The sequence below is a fragment of the Ursus arctos genome, unplaced genomic scaffold, assembly GCF_023065955.2.
Source record: "Ursus arctos isolate Adak ecotype North America unplaced genomic scaffold, UrsArc2.0 scaffold_7, whole genome shotgun sequence".
NCBI lineage: Eukaryota > Metazoa > Chordata > Mammalia > Carnivora > Ursidae > Ursus > Ursus arctos.
In genome coordinates, this window is record NW_026623089.1 from 1,703,324 (window position 1) to 1,721,117 (window position 17,794).

General features: G+C 55.5%; 1 protein-coding gene across 1 annotated transcript in view; it reads left to right on the top strand.

Moving 5' to 3' along the window:
- The window catches only part of TCERG1L (transcription elongation regulator 1 like), a 177,911-nt gene that overhangs the window by 97,848 nt on the left and 62,269 nt on the right, over window positions 1-17,794 (top strand). Inside the window, exon 5 of the mRNA XM_026494420.3 lies at window positions 17,495-17,589. Within this exon, the coding sequence (XP_026350205.2) occupies window positions 17,495-17,589 (95 nt within the window). The remainder of the gene's footprint in view (window positions 1-17,494; window positions 17,590-17,794) is intronic.

Genomic DNA, 17,794 nt, shown 5'->3' on the forward strand with positions numbered 1-17,794 from the left:
ATTACTGAGTGTAGGAGTCACTGAAATATAGAAATTCGGATTTGTTTTTGCAGTACTTAGATGTTGGGGCAGCCTACAAGCAAAATTTGCCTTTTATTTCAGAAGCTCATTGCCCTCTGACTGTGGCCTATATATTTCCAGTGTGGATAAAGTAATTGAGCAAGCCGGAGGGATCTTTTATCTCCCTGTAAAAACTTCGAAACCCATTTTCTAGGTGTTCTGCATGGAAACTAGCCGAGCACGCTCATTTTTATTGTGTTCCGTTGTATCAGGCGGTCCTTTGATTCCCACTATTTCAACTCATAAACCTTGCCATCAATGAAACTAATTGCATCAGAAACAGCCAGGGAACTTCAGGAGCATTCAACACACATAAATAACACCGCCAATTAACCGCCAGGACGGCGGAGCCCTCCATCTTCTTGTCAAAAGCCGGGTGCTCATGCCTCTAATTGCACCAGGGGTGGGTGGTGGCGGTGTGTGCTGGGGACAGAGCGGAGGAGAGGCTGCCTTTTGGGAGGAGAGGAGCACCTCAGGATACAGATTGTGTGTTTACTCACTTCCAAATTGATCCCCTTCCTCCAGGCCGGAGACTAGCCAGGGAAGGAGCAGTGGTTGTGCGGGACATGGGGGTGCTCCCCTCTTCCTTCTGCCTGCTCCCCCTACGTGCCCCAAAGTGGCGGGACCAAGCGCGGTGTAGGGGTGCTGCGTGGGCCCACAGGGGAGCTCCCCGGGCAGAACCGAGTGGCTCAGGCATCGCACACGGAGCGGTTTCGTCGTTGGCAGGTAGTGAAGGGGGCCGGCAGGAAGTTGAGAAATTTCCAGGCTGAAGGGAGAACCAAGGAGGCTCTGCTGCTGCAAGGGGCAGATGATCTCAGCCTTGGTTTTCTTGCGTGGAGTGGACAAAGGGCAGGAGAGATGTCCCTGTGCAAGCGTCCCGCCCAGGGCAGCAGTAGTGTGGCGTGGGGACGGGGCCAGTCCTTCACGAGGCCATCGGGTGGAATCTCAGCAGAGCATAGCGCCAGACCCATGCTCCCGCTGGGCCACCTGGACATCCATCGTGAGTCCCAGACAGAGGGAGTGTCCAGGACAGCTCTGGATGAGCTCGGCCCTGGACTCTGAGGTCATGCGGCCCCATTGCGAGTATCTGCTGCTCATTTCATCACTGCCCCTGCCCGTTCCTCAGAGCCTCCTGCACAGGGAACTGGGGTGGGGCTGATGGCGCCCTTGACTGGCACGTGCCATCACTGAGGTCCCTGTGTCGGGACAGTCCTGTGTCCTCCGTCCACGGCACTTTGGCCCGCGGTCCACGGTTACCCTTGGAGTGTGTCTCTGGTGGCCTTCCCTGGTCCTCAGGCCGAGCCGTGTGTTGGAGTGGAGGGAGGGAGGGGGCTGCCAGGGGAAGGACCCTTGTGGGGCACTCAGTGCCGAGTGGCAGGCGGGGCTAGAGCCTTCTGAGCAAATCGTGTTTTAATTGGGTTGTTTGTCTTCTTATTAAGTTGTTACAGGTTTTTATGTATTCTGAATGCTAAACCCTTTTCAGATAAATGATTTGGAAATATTTTCTGCCATTTTGTGGGTCTTTTCACTTTCTTAATGTTGTCCTTTGATGCGTAAAAGTTTTTCATTTTGGAAAAGGTACAATTTATCTGTTTTTTTCTTTTGCTGCTCATGTTTTTGGTGTCATAGCCAAAAATCCACTGCCAAGCCCAAGGTCACATCTCTGTCTTTTGAAAATCTTTATCACATTCTTCTCTATTTCAAGATATTTGAAGTTGTTTTCCTTCCTTTCTTTTTTTTTTCCTTAGAGAGGGACAGAGAGAGAGTATGTGAGTGGGGGTGGGGAGGGGCAGAAGGAGAGAAAATCTCAGGCAGACTCCCTGCTGAGTGTGGAGCCTGACGTGGGGTCGATCTCACAACCCTGAGAACACGATCTGAACCAAATCCAAGAGCTGGACCCTTAACTAACCAAGCCACGCAGCAGCCCTGATGGTGTCTTTCAAATGTATATGTACGCATGTTAATGTGGATTGACATGTGTAGGTGTAAGCTCCAGAGTAAGACAGAGTGCATGGAGATAGACGAGAGCACAGGTATATGTACACGTATGTTCCACATGTCTATATTAAACATAATGTGTATTATATATTTTATGTATTTTTTCCTAGAAACTAGCTGTGCTTCCTGATGGTTTTACACATTCGTCTCCATTGCATGAGGTCCACTGCCATTCACGGACCTGTGTCCTCCAGTTGACCTTGTTCTTTCATGCCGTAGGTGTGCTCAGGTGTCTGGCAGCCCAGCTTCAGGATCAGCCAGTAGAAAGCTGGCTGTGACTTCCGTAACCACAGAGCCTCCGGACGCAGATCTTCCTCGAGGTCGCGTGCGCTGGGAGCTGGCCACTTGGTGGTGGGGCCTTCGAGGTTTGGGGTGAGGGTTTTGCTCCGGAATGGAAAACCCCCACGCTAGCTGCCTTGGCTTCTGCCAGATAGTGTGTCCGCCTTCCTGTTTATTGGCTGATTTGTTGCTCTTTTGTCCGACTGCTCTGCACATGGGAGGGGGCAGACTGATAAGCCCACTTACCTCTTCCAGGGGGTGGTCGTTCATTCATTTGAGCAAATATACATTTAATCAGCCATCCAATGTTCATTAAGCATCTATTTTGTGTCGATCACACAGTTGATTTAAAATAGATTTAAAGATTAAAAGACATGGCTTCTGTGTTCCAGGAGCTCAGAGACCTGAAACGAGTCGTTTGAATGCGATATGCCAGAATAGAAATATATATATTTGAAAACGCAGAACAATGAGGTGTTTACCCTGATGTGAAGGCTTTACTGAGGGTGGCATTCTCTGTTGCACAGAGAGGAAGGACTGTCAGCCAGGAAGGCAGACAAATCCCAGGAAATAGTAGCTTCCGGGACAGATACAGACAGTGCGGTGAGCTGGAGAAGCCCACGGCTCTGCCTGCCCAGAGGCAGAGAGGAGGAATGGTCTCCGAGGTGGAAGCGTGACTTTGGCCAAAGGGCTAGGGGATCCCCACTGAACCCCGTGTCTGTGCAGGTGTGTGATGGACAGAAATGCTGGAGACATGGTTTCCACCTTGAAAGAGTTTATCTTCCAAGAAGGAGAGATTCATCAGCCAACAGTTTAGCACAGTCTGTAAAGACACGAGAAGTAGACAGAGCGGAGGGCGGGGCAAGGATGTTGTGCTTGCCGTGGGGAGTCATGGACGGTCGCGGGGGGACGAGCCCTGAGCTGTGTCCAGGAGGGGTGGAGAAGGGGTTCTGGACTGAGCAGGTTCTAAAGCAGCATGCCATGCTCATTCTGGGGAGGGGGTTCGGGCGGTGGGGGGCTCCCGGGGAACAAGATACTGATGGGGAAGGAATGGGATTCAAGGTGCCACTGCCGGGCATTGGGTCAGATCTGCAGTAGTCGTGTGGTTGGTGGACAGAGACTCTGACTCTAGGTGACACAGAGCTGACGAGGTGGTAACCAGCCCAGCAGACCTGGTGGAAGGTGAACTCAGGACGAGAACCTGCATTTGAGTATTTCTGAAACAAGCGTTTCTTGTTACTAGGTGCTTCATGGTACGTGTAGGATTAATTGTTTTTCATTTTTAATACCTTTATAAGAAGTAGTCATTAAAAATGCACGTTCCTTAGAACACGTCTGCCATCCTGCACGCCGGAGCAAGCCCCCATCTTGGGCTGTACCCAGCACAGTCCATGGCACGTGGCCGGGTCGGGTCTCGTGCTCTGTGGCATCTGCAGAATGTGCTTGCCCTTGTCATAGAGATGGGTTTGTGTACATGGAGATGGGCTGGCTTCTTGATGGCCTCTGCAGGGGGATTATTCTTTCGGGTGACGGGTGGTTTACTCTGCAGCCAAACCAAATCAGATTGTGCAGGCCGACGTCACAAATCAACGTGTGGAAACAGCACTGTTTCGTACCCCTTAGCACACAGACTAGCGATCCCAAGCCTGTATTCTTTAAAGGTTATGTTTGCCTTAAACTAATTAAAGCCATTTGTATCAAATGACTGGAATAACTTTCCTTTTGAAAATAAAGAAAATAACTGAAGGAAGTTGGATTTTTTTTAAAAAGTCTGAGTTAATTTCATCAACTGAAATGAGAACTGCACTATTAATTTTATTACATCTAAATGTGAAAATAAATCAGCTAGGTGAGGACTGCATTTTCATATAGATTAGTCTGCAGAAAGTCAGCGCTGACTCAGTGTGAGCTCTTCAGAGAGCAGGCAGAGCACACGTGCCAGGATGCAGGCACAGGAATCAAGAGGCCACCGCAGCCCGATGTGCGTCCGCAGACGATGGCTCCATTGAGCATCACCTCTTGTTTAAATCACACAGAGTTACAGGAAACACAAGTACACTTTTGTGCCCTGGGCATAAGCCCTCGTGAGTATGTGTTCATTTAAATAATGCAGGTGAGTTGGGTTAGGATGAATTTATGACAAATCATGATTTACAGCTAAGAGGATTTTTAAAATAGATGCTGTTCCTTTCAACTTACGTTTGCAATGAGGTCCAGCGGGTGCCGAGCCCCCAGGCAGTTGCAGGGGCCAGAACGACGCTGGGCGAGGTAGGCAGCCCCTCACCATCGTTATGATGTGATAGACCCTTGATAACCTGTTTCATCTCCGCCATATGACGACAGTGCCGGACGCATTTCTAAGGACACAGGAGGAAATTCTTCAGGATTTTGTCTCTGATGTCTGCTCACGGGGGTCCAAGACCAGCAGAAGGGTCTGGAGTATTCAGCAGGTGGCTTGACTCAGGGCCGGGGAATGCAGGCACCAGTCACACAGAAGTGCTCAGACACGCCACTGCATCCCAGCCGTGCCCGTTTCCACGTCCTGGTTACAGCTACACGTTAGTACAGCCATGAGGCTTTGGGAGGAACAAATCGTCTTTCCCCATACATTGGGAAACAGTCAATGTTTCTCTTAAACTTCTTGTGCTAGAATCATTGCTAGCACAATGTTCTGGAAGGCCCGTCTAGACGACCAGCCTGCATTTGTCAAAGGTGACTGGACCCGGGGCCTGAATTTGCACTTGGGGGGAGTAGGGAGCCCGAGAGCCCCTCTGCTCCTGACCCACAGGGGTCCTCTGTGCTTGCTCACCCCCAGGCAGAGTCTGCCTGGTGGATAAAGCTGGTTTCGGATGATTTTGGCCCAGAACTGCTAGAATCCCATTGCGTGCGCACCTGCTATGATAGATACTGTGCACAGTACCGCCCGTAGCCGGAATCTTCCATGTGGTTTTGTTATGGACAGAATGCCTGTGTTCCCCGAAGTCATATGTTGAAGCCCTAGCCGCCAGGGTGATGGTATTTGGAGGTGGAGCCGTGGGGAGGTCGTGAGGTTTAGATGTGGACATGGGAGGGGCCCTCATGATGGGATTAGCGCCCTTGTAAAAAGAGAACCCAGCATGCTCTTCCTCTCCATGAAGACGCAGTGAGGAGGCCACACTGCAGGCCAGGCCGAGGCTCTCACCAGAATCCCACAGGGCCAGCAACGTGTTCTGGGGCTCCTAGCCTCTGGACCTGTCAGGAAGACATGCCTCACACCTGTGGTGTGTGTTACAGACGTCATTTGTCCCGTTCCGTTGGGACAACTGAAACTCAGAGAAGGAAGCCGTTGTCCCTGTAGGGTACGAAGACTCGTCCCTTCTTCCCTTCTACGTTCTTTGGCTAAAATGATAATTCGATTCGCATAAGATAGATTAACAGGAGGAAAACAAATTTAATTATGTTCGTACTGGATCCCCACAAAGAAATAAGGGGCCCCTGGACTGTCAGGCAGTGAGGCTTACCTGCCCTCCTGAGCTAAGTAGAAAGGGGTAAGGGTCTGGCTCCCAAGGAGGGAAAACAATTCACAGGAGGCAGGAGCAGCAGAAGTTCTAGGAGAAGTCTTTCTTATGTAAAAAAAAAACAAAACAAAAACTTTTATCTCTGGAAAGAGCTCTCTTCCTGGTACAGGCCCCCTATTTAAACTCCAAGGAAGGAGAAGGCAGTTAAGGGGGAGGTGAAACGCTCTTCTTGTCGGCTGGGCCCTAATGGTCTTTAGCTAGAAATAACCAACATTCTCTGTGGCCTGCCCCAGACCTGTCGTCCCCATACTTCGGGGTAGTAAGCGGCCCAGCAGCGCTTGGATTCCCAGGCCCCCCTTCTGAGCCCTTCTCCAGCCTGGTCCCCGAGGGTGCAGTGCTGCTGCCCCGTCCTCCCTGATTCCTGGTCCTCCCAGACCAGGTGGAGGGAACGGGGTCCCTCCCTGAACCCCCCTGCAGCTCCCTCCTCCCAGGCCTGGGCTCCATGGTGGGGGCTGGAGGACAGGAGAACATATCTCAACTGAGCAGAGGGGAGCAGCAGTGGGGAGCCCCCAGACTGGCTCAGTTCCATGGGGCAGTGACTGTGTGTGTGTGGCAGGGCACTGTGCCCTTCCTGGCCGGAGCCCTAATGTTGCCCTCACGGGAATGCAGCCAGCGAGGTGCTCTTGGGGTGCTCTCGAACCCAGAGTCTGAGCTACACAACTCCCCTCGAAGCCAACAGACTCAGGGGCCATAATTCCTGCTCCAGAAATACAGGTCTCACAGCCTCCCTCTTATATTACGCTTGCATAATATTGAATCCCATTCTTTTACAAAAATGTTCCTATTTGATAAAATTTAATGATGTAATTTAAAGTATGAATATATTTAATCGTGCATTTCTCTTCCATATGTAACTAAAGCTTATGAAAAGGTACTTTGGAGATGTTTTAAAGTCTGAAGCCGTGGGTACTCACGCTAACGTAGCTGGAGTGCTAAGACAGTATTTGAATCTGAGGCTGCAAGACTTAATTTCGGCTTTGTCGCAACGCACCTAAGGATGTTATAGGCCCCTCTTGAGATTCCTTCCTCTATGAAATCCTAGTAACAGTAATTAGGGGCCTGTGAAAGTAAAGCTCAGCCACTTTATCACATGTATAAAACTTCAACATACTGCGTGTAATGCATCAGGAATGGCATCGTTTATATTGGCAAGGCCCCATGTCGTCGTCCGCACATTTTCCATCTTGGCTGCCCCGTGAACGTCCAAATCAGGGAAGGGGGCTGCTGCTTGGCTGCTTGGCTCCCTGCTGCCCCTGCTTCCCTCCCCAGCCCCAGGCCCCTGGGGTTGGAGCTGGGTCAGGGCTAACTCAGCTCTGGGACTTTGTACCTGCTGACGCTCCTGGCCCCTTGCCCCCATCCCTTCCCGTCTTTGGGGTCTCAGTGTCTCAGTGTCATGTCCCGGAGACCCTCTCCATGCTCCTCGTGCGTGCGGGTCGCCCGCCCCACTGCAGAGGGGCCTGGCCTGGCCTGATCCGCGTGCCCCCGCTGCAGCGTTCGTTGGCCACTGGCTTGCTGCCGGCTGCCAAAGCTCGCGCTGGCCTCAGACTTTGCCTTTCTGTGTCTCAAACCCCTCACGTCTCATGCTGAGCTTAGAGCAGGGCAGTACTCAGCACATACTTCTGAGCAGAAGAGGAAGAAACGGTTGTGAACCCTTTGTCTTTGCGGAGGACTGCTGTCCCGGGGCTCAGAGATGGAAGTGGTCACCTGTCGGCAGCAGGACCAGAAGGGGTGTGTGGGCTGTGCCCTCAGGGAAAGACCATCCCATAGTCAGCCGCGTGACAAAACCATCACCAGTGTTGGTTAAGGTTCTGCCCACTTGCTATGGATTCTGGGTTAGCACAGTTGTTACCGACCTCAAAGCCAAAATCAGGAAGGTCTGTGGTCCGTGCTCAGGAACCTGGGATCGGGTGAGCTCGCTGGGCACCTTCGCCCCCAGCTGTCCCTGGTGGTCCCGTAGGTGGGTGGGGCTTTGTCTGAACTTTCCAGGCTCAAGAGGTTGGAGGAGCCACCCCAGGGTGGACTGCAGGCTGGGGGGGGGGGCGTGCTCTTCAGGACCCACGGCGCTTGGAGGGGACAGCTTCTCAGGCCTCTGTTTAGCGCATTCTCGAATTAAAAGAAAAGTTCAAAAACCGTTTTAAATGATACGCATTTTAACGTTTCCACATTTCTCACTCAAGCCAGTCCTGCCTGTAAGCATGGCTTGGTCTCTCGCCGTGACCCAGAGGAGACAACGCGTCCTCACCCCGCAGGTGCTGCTCCACGGCCAGGAGGCCACGGGGGCGTGGCAGCCAGCCTGCTGTGCCAGGCGCCCCGCTCACCTCCTGCCTTGCACAGACCTGCGTTGTTCCCCTGTGCACGGAGCCAGGGGGAGTGTGTTCACGGGATCCCCGGCCGCCACGTGTGCGTGACATCCACCTGCTGGCGGGCTGCGGCCCCACGAGGAGGGCGTGTCCCTGCGGGGTGTAGACACGCTCTCAGGAGCACATCTGAGCTCTGCAATGCCGGAGTCCGATGCGGTATTTGCACGGCTCTATCAGAATTGCTTTGTTTTCTCATTAAACAATTAGTTTGCGGCTCCTTGGAGTGTGCAGTGGGGTCCCATCTGTTGATTCTGTTGTTTGACTTGATGAAAGAGAGCCATCGAGTGTGGAAAACCAGACAGTCACCCTGGGAACATTTGTGCTGAGGCAGGTGCCTGGCAGGGGGTGTGGGGGCCTGGGGGGAGGCCGGCGCGGGGATGGGGTGGGGGGGGAGCTCCCTCAGGGGGCTTCCCCACGGAGTGACCAGGGTCTCCCAGGCCCGGGGAGGATGGAGGTTTCCACCGCCCATTTCCAAATCAGGTGAGAGCCTATGGGGCAGGGTGTCCTACCCTGAGGTTAAGGGGCCCCACTGTGTCGTGAGGCCTGGGAAGCACGCTCAGCCGTCGGGGGCTCTTCCCAGCCTTTCAGGGACCACTCCAGAGCCCTGAGAGGCTCCTTATCACATTCATAGAGGCCCAGCGGGTGGGAAAGAGACACGTGTAGACTCCAGACCCACACCGTCCTTTTCCAAAACCACTTCGAGGCGCTCCTGCCAGTGAGCTTTCCCATTCCTACGGGGCCAACCCTGAAACCTCCACCGACCTCCTGGGACGTCACTCGTGCCATAGACCTGCTCTAGATTCATCATCCTGTTAAAGGGACCCAGGTGGGCTCGGAGTGCAGAGGCTCCGAGCAGCTTCCCAAGGAGGCTTCCCTGAGAGAGGTCAGCTTCAAGGTGGAGTCCCAGGGGCCAGGTGCGTCCCTCCACCGTGGCCTCAGGCCCTGGAAGCAGCTGTTTTGTTAAGGCTCCAAGGAGACCATGAGGATGCGGAAACGGCTCAGGTTGAAGGAGAGGGAGGGGAGGCGTGGCTGTTCTCAATGGACAGGCCGGTCAGGTGAGAGGTGGCCACAGGCCCGAGTCTGTTCCCGGAGGAGACAGGTGAAAGTGATTGACCCCAGTGGCCCGAGGGGCTGGGTGGCTTTGGGGTGCGAGCATCATGAAAGAATGAGAGAAACAGGTGTGGGTCTTGAGCATTCAGCCTTTGGTGCAAAAGGGGAGGTGTCAGCTGGAATCCTCGTGGAAACATGTCCCTGAGCCTTCCCCTGAGCCCTTCATTTGTTCACCTCTTCACCTGTTCGCCTGTTCACCTGTTCAGCGCCCCAGAAGCAGGTGTTTGCTTGGACCTTGGAAGGTGTGCAGCTCCGAGAGGGCCCGCACTGCCCCCCCCCCCAGACCCAGCCAGCAAGCGGGAACGCCCCAGCCAGAGGAGAGGATCCAGTGCCCTTGGACTCAGAAGAGGGGCTTCCCCTGTAGGAGGGGGAATGATAACACTCTCGGGCAATTTCCAGAGATGCTGTCTGTTTCGAAAGCCGAGCATCACATTTATAGTTTTTACCACAGGGAACTTATTTTTGATGTCCCTTCAGGGCAAGTCAGCACTGACATTGTGTTTGTTCATTTGTCGCAACCTCAGTCAGGTTTCCTTCCTTTCCTCTCTGGCGCGTGTAGGCCTGAGACTCACCTAGCGAAGCAGCAGGTCCCGGCCAAGGCGCTCATCCTCCGTGATGGCTAAGAGCCCATCACGGTACTGTTACTAGTGTTTTCTGTGTGCGCATGGGCACGTGTGAGTGGAGGGGCGCGTGTCCACCTCCCAATGGGCCCCTGAGCCCCCGGAGCCAGCTCACGTCCCCAGAGTGAGCACAGCGACCAGCCCGGCTGTGACTTCGCAAAGGCCAGGCCGCTGGAGCACGTGGTGCCAGGTGCTCTCCAGAGCCTCCCCAGGTCCAGGGAGAGAGGCGGTGGTTCCCGGCTTTCCAGGTGCTCACTCCCTCACCGCTCTCGGGGCGGGTTTTGCTTAGGTAACTGCTGCTACCGAGAAATGGATCCGTGCTTTCTGGAAAAGCTTGAATGCTGTACTTTTGCCACACATTCTACCGGAGCCGGAGGGATACGTGTTGATGATGGTTTTCAAGTTTATGCGGCTCCGTCTCCCTCCCTCTCCCCTGCCCTTCCTGCCCCCCCTCCCTGTTTACACTTCCAGGCCCCTCTGCCTTCCGGCCTCCCCCTGCCCCACTCCTCCCCTCTTCCTGGTCCACGTTTGTGCCAGGGCCCACCATACACCTGACGGAGTGTTCAGAACTTTCTTAAGGAAATTCTCATTCACGATGATGTCTCTGTTGCCTTTCACATCCCTACTCGTGGATGATAATTTTAACGTTGAACATTTCTTTTGAAATCGCACGGGACTCACCTGTAGTTCATTCAGTCATTCACTGAACACATGTTGATGGGGTCAGTGGGGTGGACTGGGATGCTGGCCCTACTGGTCCCTCCCTACATAGACGCTGTGCCTGGCTGCCCACTCCTTCTGCTCACGGCCGCGTGGACCAGCTCTCCAGACGTGGCACAGCATTGGAGCCAGTTTCCCTTGCAGCCCTGCCCTCCCCCGGGGCTGGGCGTGGGGGGCACTGCCCACTGTGCTCCGCCTCCTGCTGGAAATGAGGAGTGGCGCTGTCACCGCCAGTGTCCCTCAGCCTGCCCTGCTCCACGCAGACTTCCCGTGGCCCCGTTGTAAGGTGGGCGCTCCCCGTCGGAAGCCTGCCTTCATCAGAGAACTGGAGTGGTTCGGGTTCTAGAACAGTCCACTGAGGATGGCCCATTCTGTCCAGCGGTGACATGCGCTCCTCCCGAATGCACACGGACCAGCAGCAGATTGTGGAAGGGCTGGCCTGGGATCTTGGCTGGGGATGGAGGGGGCAGAACCCTGTCCTGGGGGTGGAGTCACGTTACAGGACCTGATGCTTTCTGGCGGAGGATGCCAAGCTCACACCCTCCAATCTCAGGGTTTTAAAACCCTGTGTTCCAGCAGAGTGAAATCCAGGTTGTTACAAACTGGTAGAAAGTGAGTTCTCTTGGCAGCTTCTCAACTCTGGGAATCGCTGTCCATGGGAAGTTTGGAAGGACTCAGAATTGATTTGCCATTGATATGAAAACAGTCTTCAGTTATAGCAGAGCCCCAGCGGAGCCCTGGGACCTCATTGGCCAGCCTCTGCCGGGGTAGCGGGGAGGTGGGCCAGGACAAGCGGGTGCTGATGTCCCTGGCCTCCGCATGTCACCCCTTGGACCCCAGACTCCCTCCGACACCTGCTGTCCTGACCGCCCTGCGCTCCCCGCCCTGAGCAGGCTTGAGTCTCGCCACCAGGCAGAGGTCCTGTCTTTGTCCTGCAGAGGCTTCTGGGAAGGGGGCTGAAGCGCAGCCAACATCAGCATTTTGCCTCTGTTGCTGGCGCGCGGGCTGTGGGCTCCCGTGCGGCGCTTCTCAGTGAGCTGATGACATGGCTCTTCTATCCCAGTAACTGTGTCCGTGTGGACGTTCGGAGCCCCATCTTCACTGCAGGGAGCCGCACTCCTGGGTGTCTGGCTACTTTGACTCGTGGCCTCCCAGTCCCGGCTGCGTCGGCCTCTGTGTGGCCTCGAGGAGGTGGGAGACCCAGCCCACAAGTCCCCTGGTGGGGGAGGGGACAGATCACAGGACCCCCATGATTACCTGCCTTTGCCACCTCTGTGCCCGGCCACGCTGACAGCCGGCTTCCCTGCCGCCCCTGAGCCGACTCCCTAGGAGCTCACGACTCCCCGCCTCCTTCCAGTGGCAGGAGGCCGTCTGCTGGGTCCTGCCCTTTGGGAAACTCCTCACCAGCAGGGCTTGGCCGTTCACGGTGACGTCACAGGGACACAGGGACAGGATGCGTGGGTCTCCTTGGGGTGACGGGCCCGCACGGAAAAGGGATTGAAGGAGCCGTGGCTCCCTAGCACCCCGGTTCTCTCAGCTTCGCCTGTTCTCAGCCCTGAAGTCTGTGCTTTCTGCTTCTGTCCGTCTGTCCATCGGTGCCCCGGACCGTCAGCTCCTGCCAATTCAGCACTGGGCAGTATTAGAGCTGGAACATCCCGGCTTTCCCAGGGACGGGGTCACCCTTGGACGCCCTAGTCCCCAGGAGGTACACTCCGAAAACCAGTGTGTTCTCCAGGCCTCATTTAGAACCGTGTACAACAGGCCAGACTGTGTCATTTTTATTACCTGAGACATAAATTGCATTTTTCTCCTTATTTTATTGTCACATTTTCAGGGGAGCTTGATGCCACTTAAATTGACAAACAACTTCTGCCCTCCCTAATGGTTTATTTTGTAACCTGGAAAATGACTCACCTGGTCTGTTTTTCTTACGTGTAAAATGAGATGATGGTTCCTGCTTTGCCCAAGCGTAGGGGAAAGGATGTCAGGGTGGTGCTTGGGGGGGGGGGTGCAAGGTTGAAATACTGTTCATTATTCCCCTAAGACACTTCTGTTCATGCACAATAAATTCTCTGTTCCTGGAGGTGAGAACATTCAAATATGGAAATGGGGTCGCCAGACTGGCAAACCCAGAAAACGGAGCCCCTGGGACTCCCGGCTTGTCCGCTAACACTCAGCTGTCTATGCAGGCCTGTCGCGAGTGGACGTCACTGGGGCAGACACCTGTTCCCAGGCTCGGTGTCCCTGCAACGGGCCGTCCACGGAGCCCGTCTCCTTGTTAACGTCCAGCACGCTGCAGGCTGAGGCCAGCGTGCACACTGGGGTTCGTGGTGTGGATTTTGTTTGTAAACCCTTTGTATACGGCTAGTGGTCTGCACCAGCTGGAGGACTCAGGTTGTCCCATGGTCCCCTCCAACCTCGTGCCACCCTGGTAAATCACCGTCGGGGTCACGTGCGGGAGACACGGGTGGGTCAGGCGTTCTTAGCCTCCGAACAGATTTCCCGCCTAGTTCCAAATCCATCAGTGGAGGTTGGTTCCAAAGGGGCAGTCGTCTGAGGTGCTGCTGGCTTTCAGGATGGAAACAGTGAGTTCTCTCTCCTGCCCTCTTCCTTGGGATTGATCCATTTTCCAGAGTTGACCCTTCTACCCCGCAGGAACCCTGAAGACTGTCTCAACAGCCCCCCAGCGTCGCTTCTCTTTCTTTGGGATATACCCCACAGAGTTCCCAGTACCGAGATGAATTTAAGATCCCCAAATTGGGAGAAACCTGACAGATCGTCTCATTTTATGGATGGGGAGACTGAGACCAGGGGAGGTCAGCACTGACTGAGTTGGAATTAGATGGAACGTAGAATTTTCCCTTGAATTAAGAGATACTGATATATTTCCCTCATCTTTTTGATACATTAGGTACTTTTGTCTGCAGTTTGTTTTAATAATTAAAATAAATAAATTTTTGAATGTTTAAAAAAAACAAAACCCTGCTCTTTGTCCAGTAGAAGCAGCCTTTGCTGAGTGGAGGGTCCAGCTCCCTCCAGACCTGCTGCCCTGTCGTGTGCCCCGGAGCCGTCTTTGATCGGTGGCCTGATGTTCTGATTTTTTTCAAGGGGTTGAGTTACGGCCCCTGTGTGCCTTCCCAGGGCTGTCGCTGTGTCCTGGCCTCAGGTCACCCTGACGGACTCGAGGGAAGAGCTGGCTAATTGCTCACATCGCTTTCCTTGCGTGTCCCCTAACCGGGGCTGGGCTGGTTCCATGTGAGCCGCACATCAGTGCTTGTCGGGTGACGGATGTGGTGATTTTCAGCAGAGTGGCCTGCCCTCCTTCCAGACCTCCACGGGGCCTTTCCTGAGCCCCTGGCCTCTCAGCCCTGCCAGGAGCAAAATCGAAGCACAAGCCATTTGAGAGCACTTCAGATCGCAGCGCCGGGTGTGATCGATAGGTGGACGGCGCTGAAAGCTCTGGCCCCCTGGCCCCGCTCCACCCCAAAACACTTCGTGCAGCCCTAGCTGCCTGCGCCCAGGGCATCGCGACTTGCAGACTGTCCTCCATCAACATGCTCTCTTAGACACTCGAGGGAGCCTTTCCTGACAACATCGTCGGGCTCTGTGGAGAGGCCCAGAGCAAGGAGTACGTGGGGTGTCAGAGCGGCCCCCGAAGTGCCCACAGGGAGCCGTGCAGTGAGCACACCCGCAGTGGAACGGCCCAGACGCCAACCCCATTCCGCCTGAGAGCCCGAGGCACAGCGGCGGCTGCGACCCCGTGCCTGTGAGTCTGTTAGCAGAGGTGGACGGGCTCCTGGAGAGGCCTCGCAGTGCTCGGCACCAGCACCTGTCCCAGGGAGCCCGGCAGCCCGCAGCATGTGATTCAGGGCTTCGAGATAATCTTCACCGGCAGTGCAAATGCTTCGACCTCAAAAGCCAGATTCGAACAGCTGATGTTTACCAGGATCAACCATTTTCAGTAAGAGGAAGGTTGTAATATGTTTCCTCAAGATAATGCGAGAACATACTTGAGTAAGGCAATTCTCGTTTGAGATGAGCCCGGTGAGCCTGTGGCCTTGCTGTCTGGTCTCCGAACGCGGTTCTTTGGAGTGAGTCCCTCACATGCAGGGAAGATCCCGACACGCGTGCTGGTTCACGGGGCTGGGATCTTCCGTGGGGCCACCACTGGCCAACGTGGAGTCCGTCGTGGAGAAGGACAGCACACCCTCCTGGGCTCTAGCACGGCCCCTTGAGGTTTGCGGAAAATGCAGACCAGTGGCTCTGGCTTGGGCTTCGGCAGGAAGTAAAGCGCCATCCGCTCATTTCTAGCGACAACGCAGGTCCCAGTCCAGGGCCATGCGGGAAGAGTGGGACTCTGGCCAAAGCCCGAGCATTTCCGCGCCTTCGGCCTGCTTTGGGCTGGGTCTCGGCCAGGAGGCAGGAGGGTGGGCTCAGCTCATCTCTGTTCTCGGGCCTCCCCAGTGCAGCAGAGAGCATGGGTCTGGGGTCCTGCCTGACGGCTCTGGGAGCTCCTTCAACGCTGCTGTCCAAGGGCTCGGCAGGGCTCCCGGTGGCCAGCCTCCTTTGTCACAGAAGCTGCTCTGGCGGGTTCCACAGCCACCCACCCTCTGTGGCTCTGTCCTCTGTGGTCCCCTGACACCGGCCCATGCATGTCTCTGGCCGGTCTGGACAGCCTTCCACCCACACGCTCTCTCCCTCGTGGCGGGATCGACGGTCCACGGGCTAGAGCCGAGACGGGATCCCAGGTCTGGCGTCTTGTTACCGGCCCGGGCCCCTCGGAAGGGTGGAGCGGAGCTTCCAGGAAGTCTGTTGTGACTGGGTAGAGTCGCCCACACTTGCTGTATGGTAGCTTCCACCAGAAGCAGAAGACGATGTTGTTGAAGCTGCTGGATGTTTAGGTCATGAGTCTTCACGGCACGGATGGTGTCCACGGAGTAAAGCGGGGGAGCGGGCAGCCCCGGGGGGAAGCGTGGACAGATGTGGCTTTGACATTGACGCTGGTCATCAGGCATCGTTAACGTGAGGTTGTGGTGTCCCCACATACAGCCTAAGACACTGACGCAGTGGTCCTGGGGCGTCAAAGTGAAAACCTGCTCTCCTGAGACAGCTGGTAAACTGAGTCACACTTGTCTTCCCCTCGGCTTTCCCAGGCCGTGCCTCACTTTCTGCCGTGTCTTGTACCTTTAGCTCCTCCCTCCATGTGGACGTGTGGCCCGTGCTGTGGGGCTGGGGCTGCTGGTGGGAGGCACGGCCCTCTGTGGAACCCACAGAGGTCTGGGCACCCAGGCTTCTCACTGCTCCTCACACCTGGACGGGAGGTGGACTTTGGGGAGGAATCCCTCCAGGTTCCGGAGAGGTTAGTGCCGTGCTGGGGCTCTGCTTATCCCTAGGAGTGATAATAAAATATCCCTACTGCCCCGAGGCTAGAATTTTCATGACTCAGGTTTGGTTAGACAGTTCAGTGAGGCTTGACCGTTCCCCGGGGCTCATCTGGACATGGACCTGGATTTGGTGTTGCCAGGCCCCAAGCCATGTCTCCTGGGGGTGGGCACGGCTGCCCTGGGGCCCGGAGGTCAGCACTAACCCACCTCTGGGCTCCAGGACAGGCTGCCCTGCCGGCTGAACCCAGCTCTGCAGCCCTGAGAGTTCCAGGTGCAGATACCACTGTGGACAGATGACGGGGCCCCACGTGGGATCCTGGCCTGTGTGGCCCCTGCCCACAGCCTCCTTGCCAGGATACATGGCAGAGGAAGCCAGGTTTGCAGCAGGTTAAGGAAGGTAGGATAGGGGTGCAGGGGGATCATTTGGACCCCAAGTCCGCCCTTCCTGGCTCCACCCTGTGAGCACAGGCCTCAAGGCACCTTCCCTCCCCTGCCTTGTGTGTCTGTGTGTGTGTGTGTGTGTGCACACGCACGTGTGTCAAGCAGTCTTGTTCCCCTCCCGCTGTCCCCAGGGAAGGATCCACCCAGGGCCTTCCCGGCTGTGCAGGATAGACAACAGCTCCAGGTCAGGCAGTCCTCCCGTTTCCAGGGTCCTGACCTTCAAGCCTCTTCCAGAGGGAACATATCTATTTGTTAGGTTGCTGTGTGGTTAGATGGCTTGGGATTTTTTGTTTTAATTCTTAGTATGAAAACAATGGTTAATCGTGCTGTGTTTCACTGCCCCTGTTTATGGATCGCAAACATCTGAGGGCTGGGTGGACAGGTTAGAATAGGAGGAAGCCTCATCTTTGTTTTTGTATGCAGAAACCACATTTTTGCCATTTCCCCCCTCCTTTACCCCAAACAACTGCTTTTCAAAATGCCATGTGGGTCGGCCCATGGCAAAGCCAGCGCCCACGTTAGTGATAGGTGCACAGTCTGACCAGCGTGGACCCCGCCCACCCCCCTATCAGGATGGGGACCAAGGGTGGCCCGTCTTGGCCACCAGCCACCGAGGCCAAGAAAGCCTGGTTCTTCTGTTCCACGTTGGCCCTTATCCCTTGTCAAGGCCCTTCAGTGTGTGAGCCTGTGGCCGTCCATCCATGACCCCCGTGGCCTGGTCCACCGGCTGTGGCCGCAGCATTGTGGCTGGTGCCCGGGCTTAGCAGGCGTTGCCAGGGGAGCTCCGTGTCCTGGGAGGGACTCAGTCACAAGACCACCATCAAGGCCTGGGTCAACACGACCTTTCTGTGGGATGCGCCATGTGGGCTGCCAAGTTGAATTTCAAGGCCACTCTCTGTCCTTGTTTAGTTTTCCAAAGTGATGTGACGAATGGGATGCTAACGACAGTTGTTTTGGTCCGACAGATAAAAGCAGGGAGCACAGCCGAGCGCCCTGCCCTCCGGGCCTCATGCTGCACGCCGCCGAGAGGAAGAGCCCAGCCGGGGACGGGGAAGAGAAGGTGGGTCTGTGGACGCTGCTTGTGTTTTAGAGATGTGAAACCTAGGGTGGAGGGGGGCTCAGGGCACTAACCCTCCCCCGTCCCTGCACCTGGTTTCCCACCTGGCTCTCGTGCGGTGCTGCGTTGCGGTCTGCTCTGTGAAATGGGGCCAAATCTGGGGGGCACCTTCCAGGACACAGCAGGGGGGGCGGGGGTCCGAGGGCTT